The sequence below is a fragment of the Leptosomus discolor genome, chromosome 1, assembly GCF_034619465.1.
Source record: "Leptosomus discolor isolate bLepDis1 chromosome 1, bLepDis1.hap2, whole genome shotgun sequence".
Lineage (NCBI taxonomy): Eukaryota > Metazoa > Chordata > Aves > Leptosomiformes > Leptosomidae > Leptosomus > Leptosomus discolor.
Window position 1 is genome coordinate 1,907,018 of NC_141391.1, and position 16,048 is coordinate 1,923,065.

Below are 16,048 nucleotides of genomic sequence, written 5' to 3' on the forward strand. Positions count from 1 at the left end.
ATCGTTTCAGGAGCCGGGGCGAGACCCCGCTGGGGCCTCAGCACTTCTGCTTCCACAGCTCAAAACGTTCTGACCGGCTTTGGCGTGGTTTTGGCAAACTCGTGATTTTAACTAATTGCATCTCTACAGTTTCTTAACAACACAGAGCAATTCCTGGGTGATGCTGATGCTCCATCACTCCCAGTGGTGCTATGAAAATTCCCCACCAAAGCGGTTATTCAGTAAATCATGTGATAACGCACGATAACGTAGTGCGATTCTTGCCAACATGAACTTACAACCAGCAAGATCCTGCCAAACAAGTCACTAATGTAGCTATTTACCTGGGGTTAACTTCTGTCACCTTCTGATCCTGGTCAAAGGCATTAGAATCCTTCTGTGGACTCACTGGGTCAGCTTTCTTGCGAGCTTCTGCCTGCGTGACTTTTTTGAAGGCGTTAACGTCATCGTCACTGAGGAAATCACTTAAACTGGAATCAGATTTCTGGAACAGAAATAATCCACGTCAAACAAGAATTTGTCAAGAAAGAAACACAACGGTCATTACACCCCGAGAAAAACCAACTCGCAGATTGCCTAGCCCGAAACCAATTATTATTCTATCAACATTTGTCGGAGGCTTAAAAAAATAAAGTCTTCACGGACAGCCTCAATCCTAGCAATTTCCTAACTCGCTGCTTGACTTAATAGTGCTCTCTTAATAATAGTAATTCTGGGCAATTTTCTCACCAGCTCTTACATGATACTTAATGCTCATTAAGCCTCACTAATACTGACATCTGTAGCCTCTGGTTTTGACGCAGGCTTCTGATTTTCTTCACCTTAGGGACCACATATTAAGCACCTTTGTTTTTCTCTCCACTTACAGGCGCCGTGTAAAAAAGCCTCTCTAGCAGACTCTGGTCATAGTGGGGGTCGTTGAGTTCACTGTCACACACCTCACTCCCGAGGGAGAGAGAATCCAAAAGGGAACCTGTCCGATCCCAGAAGCGCACAGGAGAGAAATCAGCACTGTGGACACGAGAGAAAGAAACATCACGGAGTGTTGCAAGTTCTGCAGGCAATTCCTCAAGAATCCTGACAGTCCTGTCTCTTCTGGGTTGGATTTGTGCTACGTCAGCTCCAGCCCCAGCCCCGTGCCCCACCTCATACAGGTCTGCGACCCAACCTGGTGGGTTCTCTCGTGGTGACACCTCTGGGCCCAACGTGAAAGCAGCACGTGTGAACACCTATCCCAGACTCACAGAGCACGTGGGGTTGGAAGGGCTCTCTGGAGATCATCTGGTCCAAGCCCTGCTCAAAGGCAGAGGATGCAAACAAGAAAACTGTCCCGTCAGATCCTGAATATTCTCCAAAGCTGGAGATCCCACCACCTCTTTGGGCAGCCTGTTTCAGTGCTTGACGACCCTCATCATAAAATACAGCTATTAATATCTACCCACACCATTTACACTTTCGGGATGCTTTAAGGTGTCAGTAAAACTTAAGGACAGTTTAATAAAAAACACACACAAGTTACACCCGAGTAGGTAAATACAAATATCTTTAGAACACGGTTGGAGCAAGTTGGGTTTTGTTTGGTTTAAGGGGTTTCTATCTGCGCTGTAAGTTCAAAACCATCGTATGACAAACCGCAGGGAAAAAGCAAGTGCAGGGCAAGGGACACGTGGATTGAAACTCTGAACCACATCCACCCCAGAAGCTGTATGCTCCACCCCCCTGATTTGGAGAAAGACAACCTAAGCAACATCCGTACTCTTAGGACTCTTCGCAAAATGAGAGAAAAAGGTCAATTTAGTACTTGGAGAAAGATTAACAATAACTACTCGTTTGCTCTAGTTTTAATTTACAGACTGCAAGTTCATCAAAGAAACATTATATTTGTTTTATGTACTTCTTAACGTTTTAGGGCACAACAGTTACAATTATTAAATGACTTAAATCTTATCAAAGATTGTGGTTAATCTTTCTGACACAATTTTTACATCAAGGGACTCGGAGCTGTCTAGGTTGTCACACATTAAAGCCGAGTGCAAGCTGAGGGGTGAAACACCTCCCTCACTTGCACAGATGATTCACCGGTTACTTTTCCAGAAAGGTGGAGAATTTGGAGAGTCAAGAGGCGTTTTTCAGTATAAAGTGGTCAAATAAGGACAATTTTGCAGTAACCACCAGCACATTCCGCTCACCTGCCCAACAGCAACCGTATCGCGCTCTCTTCAGAGGTGAGGTCAAACGGCTGACCCGAAACTTCGGATGTGAAGAGCTGGGGACCTTCAGGAGGAGGCACAAAATTTGGGTTCAAGCCTTTTGGGCTCCTGGATAACAGCAGAGAGAGCAGTAAAAGGAAAAATAAAGACATTAAGGCACGTTTCAAGATGAATCCACCAAGGAGAAACCCCAAAAGTTACCGCACAGCCTTCTCCAGTTCGTAGCTCAACCTCTAGCTACACAAAACCTCCCTGCAACCCTGCAGTCTGCTGCAAGACACATCCAAAATCCCACGCTTTGCAACGTGCCACGGAATCATTAGGGTTAGAAAAGACCTTTAAGATCATCGAGTCCAACCATAAAGGCTGGCCTGATCTTGCAGCTTGAGCACTGCTGCTGCCAACAAGAGAGGGGGCCCGAGAAAGAGAAGCAAGATGGTTATAAATGATGCTCTATCCATTTTTCCTAGAAAGTCACAAATAATCCACGTGTAAACGAATTGGAACAGTTTGAGGAGAAATAATTAAATTGCGTCGGCATCAGCATCATTGACCGCCAAAGACAACGACGTTATTTTCTGGGGTGTAGTGGAACAAAGGGCAGTGGAAACCTTTTTGCAAAAAAACCCGAAGTTTCTCCTTCATGCGTTTGTCTTAATACTTCTAAATTTCAATTTCACTGAATTGAGAACATTGACTAAGCCTAGTACTGACAAAGCTGGAGTCAGGAGTTGAAAAGGCACAAACACTCCGGGAGAAGATAACAACGGCTGATTTTGAGGACACGGTGATAGATGCAAATTTTCATGGGTATTTTGGCATCAAGAGATGCAAACGGGAATATGCAAAAGTACTCGATTTATGTCACTAATTACTCGTATTTCTTTGAAAACCTGTTCTCTGTGACATTTCATTTGCCATGTTCCTTATACCTTTGTTCCTTATCAATGTTTCACATTTCCATAACTCTGGGCTAAATACAAATATATTGTGAAACGAAACTAAAACCAATGGCATAAACCAAGGCTTACGACACAATGATTAAAATCAATTCACAAAACCCAGGCTTTTATTCACAAGTAGAAATTAATTTCCCACTCGAACGAGAATCCTAAAACACATTCCAGGAATCTCAGTGTTTCGAGTTTTCCTGGTAATATCGCAAAACCTGAATGACTTCCCCCCCTTTCCAAGCTCACTTTGCTTTGAAATCCTCTCTCTCTCTAAAAGCAGGCACTTCATTCAGTTCAATCTCCATGTCGGGGCTAGACTTCATTGCAGAAACAACCATGGCATCGCGGAGTTTATTGCCTTGATCCAGAAGAGCTGAGAAACAAGCAGAAGGATTAAACCTCAGCGCCCAAATGCCGTTTAAAAGCAACGTGTAAACACAACAAACGTGCCAGCTACCGCCAAGAAACTTCAGTTTTCTGCTGATGTAGAGAGATCTTGACAGACTGGAGATTGAGTGCGTGCTCTACACCATAAACCAGACAGCCCAGCTGGGAACGAGTGAGAGCAACCCTTTACCAGTGTCCCCCAGAGCCGCACCAGTAACTCACCTGCACACACCGAGTCAGGCCCGAGAGGGACATTACTAAGACACAGCAGCAAGACTGATTTATGGAGGAGCAGCGTGTGGCCTCAGGGTGTCCCAACAGCCGCCTAAGTTCAGGTTGTCTTTGTAAATATTAAAAAAAACCAACTCAAAAGACAACGCACACGGGAACGTGCCCTCCTGTGACGTCCCTTTGAGTCCAGTCCCGGCGCTCCCTGACCTAGTGGCAGGTGACGGAAAAGAAACCATTTTCCATCTGAAAAATGCCAACAGCACAGAAACCCTCCCAGGAGCTACTGGGAGGTGAGTGGCACCTTTGATGGCCATCCCAGACGTGTCACCGATTCAACAGCCCGGGAAGCTGAGCTTCCTTTTCTTCTATCCCTCTGGGTCAGAGCTGAGGCACGCTGCTAGGGCAGCACGTTCTGCCTGATCAGGGTACTCAAGCCACCTTCCGAGACTAAATCAGCAGTTTTTAAGTAAAGATCTTTTTGTTATAATTTTCTGTTTGAAATTATATAGGGAGAGCACGTGGATCATCGCTTTTCCTTAAGTCTTTATCTCCAGATAGGCACCTGAATCATCCCCAAGAGCTGTTTGCTGTGACATCTAAAAGGTGACGGCAGTTGCACACAAACCTGAAAGCAGGTCTCTGGTGGCTGGGTTCTGCAAAGAGAGCGCCCGTGTGTTTGCTCTAGCAGGTGCTTCAGGGTCAGGGCTGGCGGGAAACCACACGTGCTGCTTGGAAGGATTCACTTCCCAACGTTCATCCGGTAAAATCAGACGGGGCTGAGAGGCCGCGAAAGCGTTCTTTATGTTTTCAGAGTTCTCCTTCAGCAGCAAATGGTCCTTTCCTCTACTGACAAATAAAACACTATTTCAGTAACAACTGAAGTGGATCAGAAAAAGGATTCAAACCTCTCCAAATTCTCCCGAGCACTGCAGCTGCCCCCCTTCAGCACAGGCTCCAAAAAGAAACGCCACACACTGTTTCAATGACTCTTCATCTTGCACTTGCACCATTAGAGAGACTGACTCAAGCTGTAAGAAAAAGATTTGTGGCACCTCTTGTGTCAACCAGCACACCTTGAACTGAGTCAAGGTAGGATGCAAATCTGTATCAGAGGAGAAACTGTCCCTGTAAGCCCCGAAATGCTGGATTTCATATAAAATGCATGTTCAAAAAGACCAAATATTCCACAACTCATAAGTGTACAGACATTACTTAAAAAAAAGGGTGTGAACTGCAAAATAAACCAGAATTTTGTCATGGGGAAAGAAAAAAAAAAAAAAGACACCTGGGAGTTGTGCCTCCGCTATTGCGAACGGACTCTTGGTCAGCAATAGCCACCCGTGTTTGCTTGGACTGCTGGGATGGAGCAAGACACCGGGGCTTGCTGCTCCCCGGAGCAGCAGCGGTATCTAAACTCGCATCTGTGGTCGGGACAGAGCTGCTGGTGTCGTACAGTTCTGGCAGAGGTTCGAGAACTAGCGAGACCTGAAAGAGAGAATGTGAAAATAGTATTTTGTTCTTTTCTTCATGAAGCGCAACACAAGCTGTGTTCAACGTGACTTTTCACGGTACGGAAAACTGTGGCTTTTCTACCCAAAGTAATCAGGCAGTTATGCACCATCACAAAATTCTGACGCGTTTACAACTCCCTATTTCACAGTCCGTGTTTTCGAATCCCAGGCAACTAGCTTTCAGCAGAAACTGTCCAGAGCCAGGGCTGTGACACAGAACATCACCTCCTTAACCCCCGATTTCAAAATCTCCTACAAGTTCAGCCCAGTGACGCTGCGGGGAGGTGTTAGAACTGAGTCTCTGTTTTGAAACCCGCCGTTAAAACTTGCTCTCAGCCTAAAGACTACAAATTTTCTTTATCAAGCTGAACTAAAAGCGCTGTCTATTCATTTTTCATTTGCTACCTCAGCTCACAACCGCCTCGGACAAGGACCAGGTCTGCAGCAAACCTAGTACAGCCTGATCCTGGCACCTGATTACACCGGTGTTACAGCAGTACAATTGATCATAGAGAGCAAAGACGTCAGAACCACCTGCAGCTCCCCCAGCTTATCAGATGTTGGTGAAACTACATCGAAAACCCCATCGATGGGACGGCTGGGAGAGAGCTGGGAGAGGCTGGTGATCTGCACTCTGCCGACTGGAAGACGGTCACGTTTGGTCATCACCTCCAGGACAAGCACGCCCATATCTGCAACAATTAGAACAGCTTTGTTTCAGTCGCGCACAACACGGTCAGAATGAAACACAATTCAGACTTTTTAATTAAAATGACAGAGAGGCCAGAGGTTAACATAACGTTGTGTCATGAAGCTGTGATAACGAGGCAGCAGGTGAAGAGGTGTCACACTGACAATGAATTAAATAAGTACAAGATTACCACAAAAAGATTATTTATAATAGGACAAGAGGTAACAGTTTTAATCTAAAACAGTGGGGATTTAGACTAGAGAAAAGGAAGAAAGTCTCAACAATGAGGGTGGTGAAACACTGGCACAGGTTGCCCAGAGCAGCTGCAGCTGCCCCATCACTGGAAGTGTTCAAGGCCAGGCTGGATGGGGCTGGGAGCAACCTGGTCTGGTGGGAGGTGTCCCTGCTCATGGCAGGGGAGGGGGATGGACTAGATGATCTCTAAGGTCCCTTCCAACCCAAATCCTTCTGCGATTCTAGGAGCAGCAGTAGCAGGCACAGGTTTTACAGACAGACTCGAGACAACGGGCTTGCATTAATTTCCTTTCGCTAAATTGCGTACCTTAATAATACTACAGGCTCACACAGAACCACGCAGAATGGCAGGGGTTGGAAGGGATCTCTGGAGATCATCCAGTCCAGCCCCCTGCTAAAGCGGGTTCACCCACAGCAGGCTGCACAGGACCACATCCAGGTGGGTTTTGAGTATCTCCAGGGATGGAGACACCACAACCTCTCTGGGCAGCCTGTTCCAGGGCTCTGTCACCCTCAGGGTAAAGAAGTTCCTCCTCGTGTTTAGGTGGAACCTCCTATGTTCATGTTTGTTCCGATTACCTCTTGTCCCGTCACTGGGAACCACCGAAAAGAGCCTGGCCCCATCCTCCTGACACCACCCTTTAAGTATTTATAAGCGTTGATAAGACCCCCCCTGCAGCCTTCTCTTCTCTAGACTAAAAAGCCCCAAGTCCCTCAGCCTCTCTTCATCAGTGAGACATTCTAGCTCCCTAATCATCATCCAAGTATCTTTTTATTCGTCACACCCTTAGGACACTGAAATATGTTATGTATAATATTAAAAATCATCTGATCTTGACACTATGGGGACCACAGGAGACTCCCAACAGTTTGCAAACCTGAACACTGAACCTCACTACTAGAGAGACCGATGCCAGCAATTCCAGGCTGAGCTAAAAAACCTCCCGAATCAGGAAAACGACTTAAAAAGTGACAAAACAGGACTGGGGTGACTTGGCAGGTAAATAACTCCTGGGCTTTTGGGGGGTCTCCCCACAGCTCCGGCCCTGCCCTGCCTCGCCGGCTCTCCCTACCTCTCAGGTAGGCAGCGAACTGCCTGGGCCCGCAGCGGACGGCGTAGCGGGCGGTGGTTCTCCCCGCCGGCTGCCCGGGCCGGGAGGCGGGCTGGAAGACGGTGCCGTCGGAGGTTTCCCCCCACCACCTCAGGCGGACGAGGGCGGCGGCGGGCGGCTTGGGGCTCGTCCATAGAACTCGGGAGACGGTGCAGCGGAGGAAGCAGCGCAGCGGACCCTCCACGAGCGGCGGCAGGCTGGTGGAAGCGGGGGTGTCGCCGGTACCTGCGGGGACGAGGGACCGAGGGGATGTGAGCGGTTCGGCCACGACGCAAGCAGCGGGTTGAGGCGAGCTCTCAACCTCCACCGCCCCCACGTCCCCTTCCCGCCCGGGAGCGGCCCACCTCCCCTCCGTCGGGAGCCCCCAGCCGCCGGGACGGGCACCCTCGGCCTCCTCTGCCGCATCCCGCCTCGCCTCAGGCCACGCCGCCGCCCGGCAACCGCCGCCTCGGCGGGAGCGGGACGCACCCCCGGGAGGCGCCAAGCCGCACTTCCGGGACTACAACTCCCGTCATGCACCGCGCCCCCCGCGGCCGTCCGCAGAGCTGCGGACTACGTTTCCCAGAAGGCCACGGGAGGGCGCTACGGGTGCCCGCGGCGGCGGCCTGCCCTTCCCGTGGTGCCCCGCGGCGGCGCTGTAGGGAGGGGGGAGGCCGCTTCCGGTGGGGCGGCGCGGAGCGGGGCTTGGCGGCGGCGGAGGCGCTCGGCGGGGGCGGTTTTGGGGGTGGGGGGGGGCGGTGGCTTCGCGGTGTGTGTCCTTGCGGGTTGGCGCCTCGTTCGCCGGCATGTCGGCCTTAGAGAAGCAGCTGCACCTGGGCCGTCTCCCGCCGCGGCCTCCGCTGCCCGGTGGCGGCGGCCAGTCCGGCTCCAAGATGCGCATGGGGTAGGTGGGGGAAGGGCGGGGGCGGCTGAGGGGACCGGGCCGGGGGGCGGGGAGGTGGGGGCGGGAAGGGAGCAGAACGGGAAAGAGGCTGACAGCGGTGGGGGAGGGATGCTCGTTGCTGTGGGCCTGGGGGTCTCGTTGGCAGTTTGGGGAGGGGGTTGGTGCTCGTTATTGGGGGGTCTGGAGGGGAGGGGTGCTCGTTATTGGGGGGGCTTAGGGGCAGGAGGTCCTCTTTGCTGGACAGCAGAGGGGAGAGGGGCCACCCTTGTGTGGCACGTTGGGGTGCCCCGTATAGAGGGGTGCCCTTCCCTGAGGGGAGCTGGGGGTTTACTTTGGGGGTGGGTTACTTGTTGCTGGGGGCGGGGAGGGGGGGGGGGGGATCAGGGACTGGGGTGTTTGCCTCTGGGATATTTGAGGATGGGGGTGCTGATTGCTTGGGGGGGGCGGGGGCAGTGGGAGAGGGAACTTTGTGGGGTGGGGGGCCTGGTTCCTGGGGGAGTTGGCAGGGCAGGGGAGAAACCCGGGTGCTGTTTGCTGGGGGCGGGTTTAGGGGATCTTTGCGGGGTGGGGGGGACACCCCAATGGAGATGGCCAGCAGCGTGGGGGCGCTCCCTGAACCAGAGGCCATCAAGCCCCCTGTGCTGGGGGCTGGATTGCTCACCAGAGCCCCAGGAGAGCAGCGTCTGGACCAGGTTTCTCCAGCCGCCTCTCCCTGGGAAGGAGAGGGGCGAAGGTGCTGCCGGCCCAAGGGGTGTCCTTAGTGCTGGGAGAAGGGGGCTGGTGCTGGGGGAACGGGGCTGGTGCCGGGGTTGCTCCTCAGCGGCCCTTTTCTCTGAGTCCTTTTGCCGTCTGTGTTTGAAGGGAGGGTCAAGCGCCTCGTGGTTTGTCTGGGTGGCACCTCCAAGTCGGTGAAAGCGTGGTTGGGGCGGGGAGGGGTATATTTAAATGTTGTTTTTCAGACTCTTATGTGAAGCTGTATAGTAGGAGACCTCTGCCAAATGACTTAAGCCTCTGCTCCAGGTGATGGTAGTATTTCAGCTGGGATGGTCTGGCACAAAGAAGGCAAATCTTTGAAGCAGGAATGAGAGAAAATGTTTTGGAAACCGTGAGAGAAGATTGACCGGTGTCTAGCTGTCCTAAAAGGGACTGACTAGACAAGAATAACCTTGGCAGAAGCTTTATTCTGTAGCGATGAGTCAGAGGAAGAAAATGGATTGCAAATGAGCTGGCTTTGAAGGGATTTTAGTAATTTCACCTCCGAAGGAGTGAGGGAGAAGCTTGTATTCCGAGCAGGTAACTAGTTAAAGGAGAGCAAGATGATCCTGGAGGAGGGTTGTGGCTAGGTTGTAGGGAGGGAAGGTGCAGTAGCAGAGTGAAGCAAAGGAGGCTGGCAATAACCGCGGGGATTGAGCTCAGGAGAGCTGGGGTCTCGGGCTGCTGAACACCAGCAGCCCCGTGCAGAAGTGTAGATTTAAGCAAAACGGCAGAAACCCGGACATTTTATTAAATCTGAAGAAAAGGTGTTTTCAGAGCTGCGTGACTGTCCATCCATAGCTGATTGTCACAATTCAGACCTCGGATTTCGTACTTCAGCCCAGACCAGGGGCTGATCCTCTGGAGGAGCGCCAGGCTCCCGGCGAGGGCCGGCCTCTGCGCGGTCCAGGTGTGCCGCCTGGTGTGAAGTGCTCTGTTTGGAAGATAAAAATATCATACAATTCCTGCAGGAAATCTTTGCCTTGATGCATGAAATCAGATAACTAAGAGAAATAATGAGAAAGACAGCCACTCCGCTGTGGCTGAAATACGTTGGTTAGGTATTTATGGATGGGAGAGGAATGTTTCTCCTCTCCTTTAAAGCCTAGTTTGAAAACATTTATTTCACTGCTTTATATTTGGATAGATAGAATACAATTGGTGTAGTTAGTATATGAACTAGTACTGACAAATCTTCATCGAATATTTATTTCTTTTAATATGAATTATTTTAAAGCAAACATCACGTAAGCGTTTAACGGCATGGCTTTGAGGCTTAGCAAAAACCTTGTAATTCAGGATTAATCTGTACTGTTAGCCTAGAAATAGGCGTAGAAATCAGGAAGAAGCCATTCTGAGTGATTTTCAGGGGGGTTGCGCTCTCTGGGGACTGCCGGCCGCTCTCTTGTACCCCTTGGTTATCTCCGATGGGGAGCTGGGACTCGCGGGCTCTGTTTGCTGCTGTTGAGGTGAATCGTGGGGTCAGGAGCAACTCGCTAAACCCCTGGTTCACCCGTTAGTGTGGGGAGCCTTGTGTTTCACAGGGGTGTGCTGAAGGTTCCGCGGTACGTGTCACGCTAGATTTAATGTTAAATATATGATTTAGTTATGCTGGCTCTGTTCAGAACAGAGTCGTGCTGGGCAGAGTCTGCCAACCACACGATTTTGCTGGTTTAGGTGAAGAAATAAAGTTTTTCTTTCTTCCCTTGTTTTACCCTGTTTAAGAGCCTCATCCCTCGCTGTTATTTTGTGTAATTTTGGGATGTGCTTTATACTGGTGTCATGTGTTGTAAACTTTGCCAGCGCCCCGTCTAATTCTTGCTGTACAGCGGCGGCGCTGTAGGCAAACACCACGACACGTTGCTTGTTCGTTGAGATGTTCTTACGTTACTAATTAATATTAAAACTTCCAGCATTGGTCTTACGGTGGCCTTAAACAGGGTGAAAATCAGTTTGCCTTTTGCCTTGCTGCTGGCGTCAGCGTCTCTCGGGTATTTCCTGAAGGCAAGTGTCTCCATCAAAATTAAAAAAATAAAGAAATTAATTTCCTGGGACCCAGGGTGATCCGCACTCTGCTGCGAGAGCTCGGAGCCGGGGAGCTGAAGGAGCTGGTGGGGTTTCCACGGGCCTGTAATTGCGAAGTGATGCCACGCTGGGGGATGTGTTTTCCATGTCAGTGTTGGCATTTCTGAAAATCCGTCCTCGTGATAATTTTTATTAGAAAAATAGGCAAAATTAAAGGTTATTAAGTTGTTAACTTAATGAGGTGCTGACAAAACCCCCCGTGGTATTTGTTGCTTCACTTACTCATCCCAGGTAAACAAACAACTTACAATTGAGCATTTCCAGGGATTTTTAAATGAATTTTGTGATGTAAGTCTGTTTTTGCAGTTCAGTAATGTTTCGGCTCCTGCAGCGCTCGCTAGTAGCAATCCTATATAGCAATTTATATCATGCTGCCTGTCTTGCTGATCTTTGGAGGGTTTTGAGTGTTCTGGTAGGGACATGATTACGGAGGGAAGTTTGTTTCCTATTGTTCTGCGATGCTGTAAACCTCTTTTTCTTTCTTTTTTTTTTTTTTTTTTTTCCCTTTCAAATACTTTCTGAAAGCCCTGATATGAAACCCAGTGTTGTGGTTAAGGACGAAGAATTCCCCTGTCCTTCCCCTTTGAAGCAGCAGCGAGTAGTTCGTGGTCATGTTGCGGTTGCGAGGCGCAGTTGTGTTTTTGGGTTACCGCTCTGACACGGGGTAAATCCCCTTACGGGTGGCGTTCCCGTTGCGCGAGGCTCTGCACGGCTGGCACGGGAGCGGCTCCTCCGGAGAGAACGTGCGACTGAGGAGTAAAACGGAGACGAGGAGAAGTGGAATCCAGAGGGAGCGAAGTACCAGTGGCGGCGAGGTGAAGCCGTCGTGCTGCAGGCGCTTCGGTGGCGGTTGTGGCCAAGGAGGGCTGGAGGGGCGGTCGGGCAGAGGGGGCTTCTTGAATAAATCCTACCTGGTGTCGCGGGTTGAGGCTGGGCCGGCCACTAGCGAGTGACAGACGCTCTCTATGAACCCCTCTGCCCTCCCAAAAGGGAAAAGGAGAGAGAACAAGGGAGAGAGACTTTATGGTTTGGAAAAGAAACTGAAACAGCTTTAATGGAACAGTAACAATAAAAGAAAAGACAAGAATAAGAATAAGGGAATAATGAAATCTCTGCAATATGTACAAATAGATACAGCCCCAATACCGAACCCAACTGCCCCCACCCCGATGACGACCCGTCCCCCCCACGCTGCAGGGCTGGCACTGGGGCAGTCCCAGGCTGGACTGGGCAGCAGACAGGGACGGGAGGCAGGAGCTGGGCTCAGGCCCTGGATTCAGGGACGCACGGGGCGGGATGGACGACAGAAGGACAGACAGAGCCCTCCTCAGGTGTCGCCACCGAAGGAGAGAGCTTGACCCTGGGGACCCCTCAGCTTTGCACTGACCGTGCCGTCCGTGGGGTGGAACACTCGGTGGGTCAGGGTTGGGTCCCCTGGCCGGTTGGCTCCTCCCTGCAGGGGTGGCCTTTTTCGGGCTGGGGACCCTTTTCCCTCCCGCAGCCCAACACGGGCACAAGCCTCAGCAGTGACCTGGGTGGCTCCAAGAACCAGTCCCAGGCAGGGCCTCTCTGCAGCCCATCCCTTGGGGCTGGCTGTGACCCTCAGGGGTTGGCACTGCTGGGAGCAGTCCCTGGCTGGGGACACGTGCTGCTGGTTCAGACAGGGCCGTCAGTTGGAGGGGAATGAGCTGAAAAGTTAAAGCCCTGAACCAGAATTAGTTCTGGTTTAGCCCAAAGCAGGACACTTGTCCTTCCCGCGTGGGTAGGGTGGTGTGTAGGAGAGCTCCGATGTTTGTCTGGAGACGCAGCGCGGGACCTGGAGGTGCTGGTGAGGCAGAAGCTTTGGCTCAGACCTTTAGTCGACATGTTCAAATGGCAGCACTGATGGGCCGGAGCTCGTCCGCCTACGTTTGTGCCATTGTCTTCATTGACTTGCCTCTGGTGGCTGATGAAGGTCGCGGGTGATGAGGGTGGCTGGACGTCAGCGTCATCTGGGCGTTGCTTCTGAACCTGGTTGGTCTGTAGACTCAATACTTTGTCCTTTAACCTTTTCTTCTTCCCCCAAGATCTCTGATCCCTCCTCGTCTTAAGCTGTGGTTTAATTTTATTTGGTTTTTTTGGACAGCAGCGCCCGGAACTGGATGTGGAACTTCAACAGAGGCTTTCACCTGTGAATGGGAAAGGTTGTTTCATCGACATCTGTAGGTGATAAGGTCATTCATCACCTCAGCAGAACTGCTTTTTGGGTTTTTTTTTTGCGCCATGACTCTGCCCCTCTCCTCCATTCGGGTTGCGGGCTCCAGTTCTGCTGTGTGGCTGCTTGCATCTTGTCTGTGTTCGTGTAAATTATTGCCACCTGGGCTTAAATTTTTAGGCTTAGCTGAGTTTAGGCTTAGCAGTTCTGTACAAACAAGCGCAAGATTCTGTAGTCAGGCCACCAAAAGAGAATGTGATTGATTAATTACACAGAGAAAAATGAGGGTGTGACTTAAGGCGCTGGCAAATGCACAAGGCTGCACTGAAACAGTCCTTTAAAACTCAAAATTTGATGGGGAACAAAAGTAATTAAACTTAGAGAAACATTTGTTTGCTGTGTTAAGCATCTCGTGTTTATAAATCTATTTTATTTCCACGCTTTGAACTGGAAGCACGGCCATTAAAATGGGTTTAAACTTAATATCCAGCAGTGCTGGCAAGCTGATTTTTCCACGGCTAAGTGCTTCGCTTCGTATGCACCAATCCTCTGCCTAGTGTGTGGGGCCCTTTCTTTTTTTTATTCTTTCTTTATCAGCCAGGCAGGCCACGTTAACGTGACTGGTGCGGTTGAAAGCAGATCATAAGAAGCAGAGGGTGGAGCAAGTGAGGTTGCTGTAGGAAAGTAGAAAAATAATTTCCTGCAGCACTGAGATTTCTCAAACTTCAATCGCCCGTGGCAGGAAAGGCAAGTGACGGGGTAGGATGCTTTCTTCAAAACCTCGTTTTTGAGCTTACTCTGAGGTTATTCATTTTGGAAAGAAGCTTTTGCCATTCGTACTGAGGACTTCTTAACCGAAATAGTCTTACGTCTTTTGGGTAATACGGTGTTAAAAGCTTGATAGTTTCGGTAGTTTGTAATAAAGTGGTGCCTATTAGTGCATTGAAATAGGTGAAAATAGACTCGTTTATATATTTTTTTTTCTTTTATTCTTATTTTTGCCTTTTTCCAGTATGATTGCTTCCTCATCTCTCTTTACTGGAGAGTCTCATTTGAGAAGTCAAAGTAGCCGAAGCAAATAGCTGTGCTGTGCCCGTGGGACTGTCGCACGAGGCCGGGCGCTCCGCTCCGTCGCCGCGAGCCTTAGCTCTGCAGCTGCAGCCTCTTCCGCCTTCCAGCTGTATGTCAGAGCAATGACACGCGTGACAACGCGAACAGGAGGGACGTTGAACCCTCGGTGGTTTGAAACACCGATCCTGATGTTGAAGTAAAACCCCTGAGTAGTTCAAATGGCGGCTGCGGCGTGGTTGCGACGGGCCGTTGTGGTAGCACAAGGCGTACGCGTAGAATTTCGCTGTGTTTCGCAGCGCATCGCGTTGATTTCTGCTACCTGGCCTCCTCTAAGGCACGGCCCCTCCTGCCTGCGGACGCACGCGTGTGCGTGCAGCGTGCCGGCAGTGCCCGCCGTCGCTGGCTGTCAAGGTTTGAGGCTGGGCCGGCCCCTAGTGAGTGACAGACGTTCCCTATGAACCCCTCTGCCCTCCCAAAAGGGAAAAGGAGAGAGAACAAGGGAGAGAGACTTTATGGTTTGGAAAAGAAACTAAAACAGCTTTAATGGAACAGTAACAATAAAAGAAAAGACAAGAATAAGAATAAGGGAATAATGAAATCTCTACAATATGTACAAATAGGTACAGCCCCAATACCGAACCCAACTGCCCCCACCCCGATGACGACCCGTCCCCCCCACGCTGCAGGGCTGGCACTGGGGCAGTCCCAGGCTGGACTGGGCAGCAGACAGGGACGGGAGGCAGGAGCTGGGCTCAGGCCCTGGATTCAGGGACGCACGGGGTGGGATGGACGACAGAAGGACAGACAGAGCCCTCCTCAGGTGTCGCCACCGAAGGAGAGAGCTTGACCCTGGGGACCCCTCAGCTTTGCACTGACCGTGCCGTCCGTGGGGTGGAACACTCGGTGGGTCAGGGTTGGGTCCCCTGGCCGGTTGGCTCCTCCCTGCAGGGGCGGCCTTTTTCGGGCTGGGGACCCTTTTCCCTCCCGCAGCCCAACACGGGCACAAGCCTCAGCAGTGACCTGGGTGGCTCCAAGAACCAGTCCCAGGCAGGGCCTCTCTGCAGCCCATCCCTTGGGGCTGGCTGTGACCCTCAGGGGTTGGCACTGCTGGGAGCAGTCCCTGGCTGGGGACACGTGCTGCTGGTTCAGACAGGGCCGTCAGTTGGAGGGGAATGAACTGAAAAGTTAAAGCACTGAACCAGAATTAGTTCTGGTTTAGCCCAAAGCAGGACAGGGGTGTAGCGCTCTCCGACAGAATTGTCTGGCTGAATGACGGTACCGAGAGGCTGCTGTCGATGGGAGGTGGTGCTTCTCTTTTGACTCGAGCAGTACGTGAAAAATCTCACCACCGAGAGGAACTTTGGAGTTCATTTTTCAATGTCCATTTATTTTAAGGAGCGAATCTGTCTTAAGGTTGTGTTTGGAATTGCCTGCGTATTGAAAGCGATTGGTTTGAATCGCTGGGTTGAAATGGAAATGAAATCAAGCTTTATGGTCGGAATTCTTTGGGGAAATTCAATAATGGAGTTTGCAAAATCACTAGTGAAGCAAAACGACGGAGACCTGCAGAAGCAGCTCCTGACAGCTGCAGCAGCTGCTCCACGCGCTGTCGTGTTTTACGTCTGAAGGTTTTCGCTGGTTTGCTTACGGAACTGGCTTCTTCAGAGCTGAGGGTCCAGGTGGGATTTGGAAAGGAAGAATTTGTTGTTCGA

General features: G+C 50.8%; 2 protein-coding genes across 2 annotated transcripts in view; one reads left to right on the forward strand and one right to left on the reverse strand.

The window, feature by feature from the left end:
- The window catches only part of C2CD3 (C2 domain containing 3 centriole elongation regulator), a 55,597-nt gene extending 47,460 nt beyond the window's left edge, over positions 1-8,137 (reverse strand). Inside the window, exons 1-9 of the mRNA XM_086481516.1 lie at positions 8,113-8,137; positions 7,312-7,797; positions 5,827-5,984; positions 5,067-5,266; positions 4,407-4,624; positions 3,410-3,536; positions 2,190-2,318; positions 867-1,011; positions 324-484 (exon numbers count right to left, since the gene is read on the reverse strand). Coding sequence (XP_086337642.1) covers positions 324-484; positions 867-1,011; positions 2,190-2,318; positions 3,410-3,536; positions 4,407-4,624; positions 5,067-5,266; positions 5,827-5,984; positions 7,312-7,797; positions 8,113-8,137 — 1,649 coding nt within the window. The remainder of the gene's footprint in view (positions 1-323; positions 485-866; positions 1,012-2,189; positions 2,319-3,409; positions 3,537-4,406; positions 4,625-5,066; positions 5,267-5,826; positions 5,985-7,311; positions 7,798-8,112) is intronic.
- The window catches only part of PPME1 (protein phosphatase methylesterase 1), a 33,039-nt gene continuing 25,126 nt past the window's right edge, over positions 8,136-16,048 (forward strand). The window contains exon 1 of the mRNA XM_086481609.1: positions 8,136-8,233. Coding sequence (XP_086337735.1) covers positions 8,136-8,233 — 98 coding nt within the window. The remainder of the gene's footprint in view (positions 8,234-16,048) is intronic.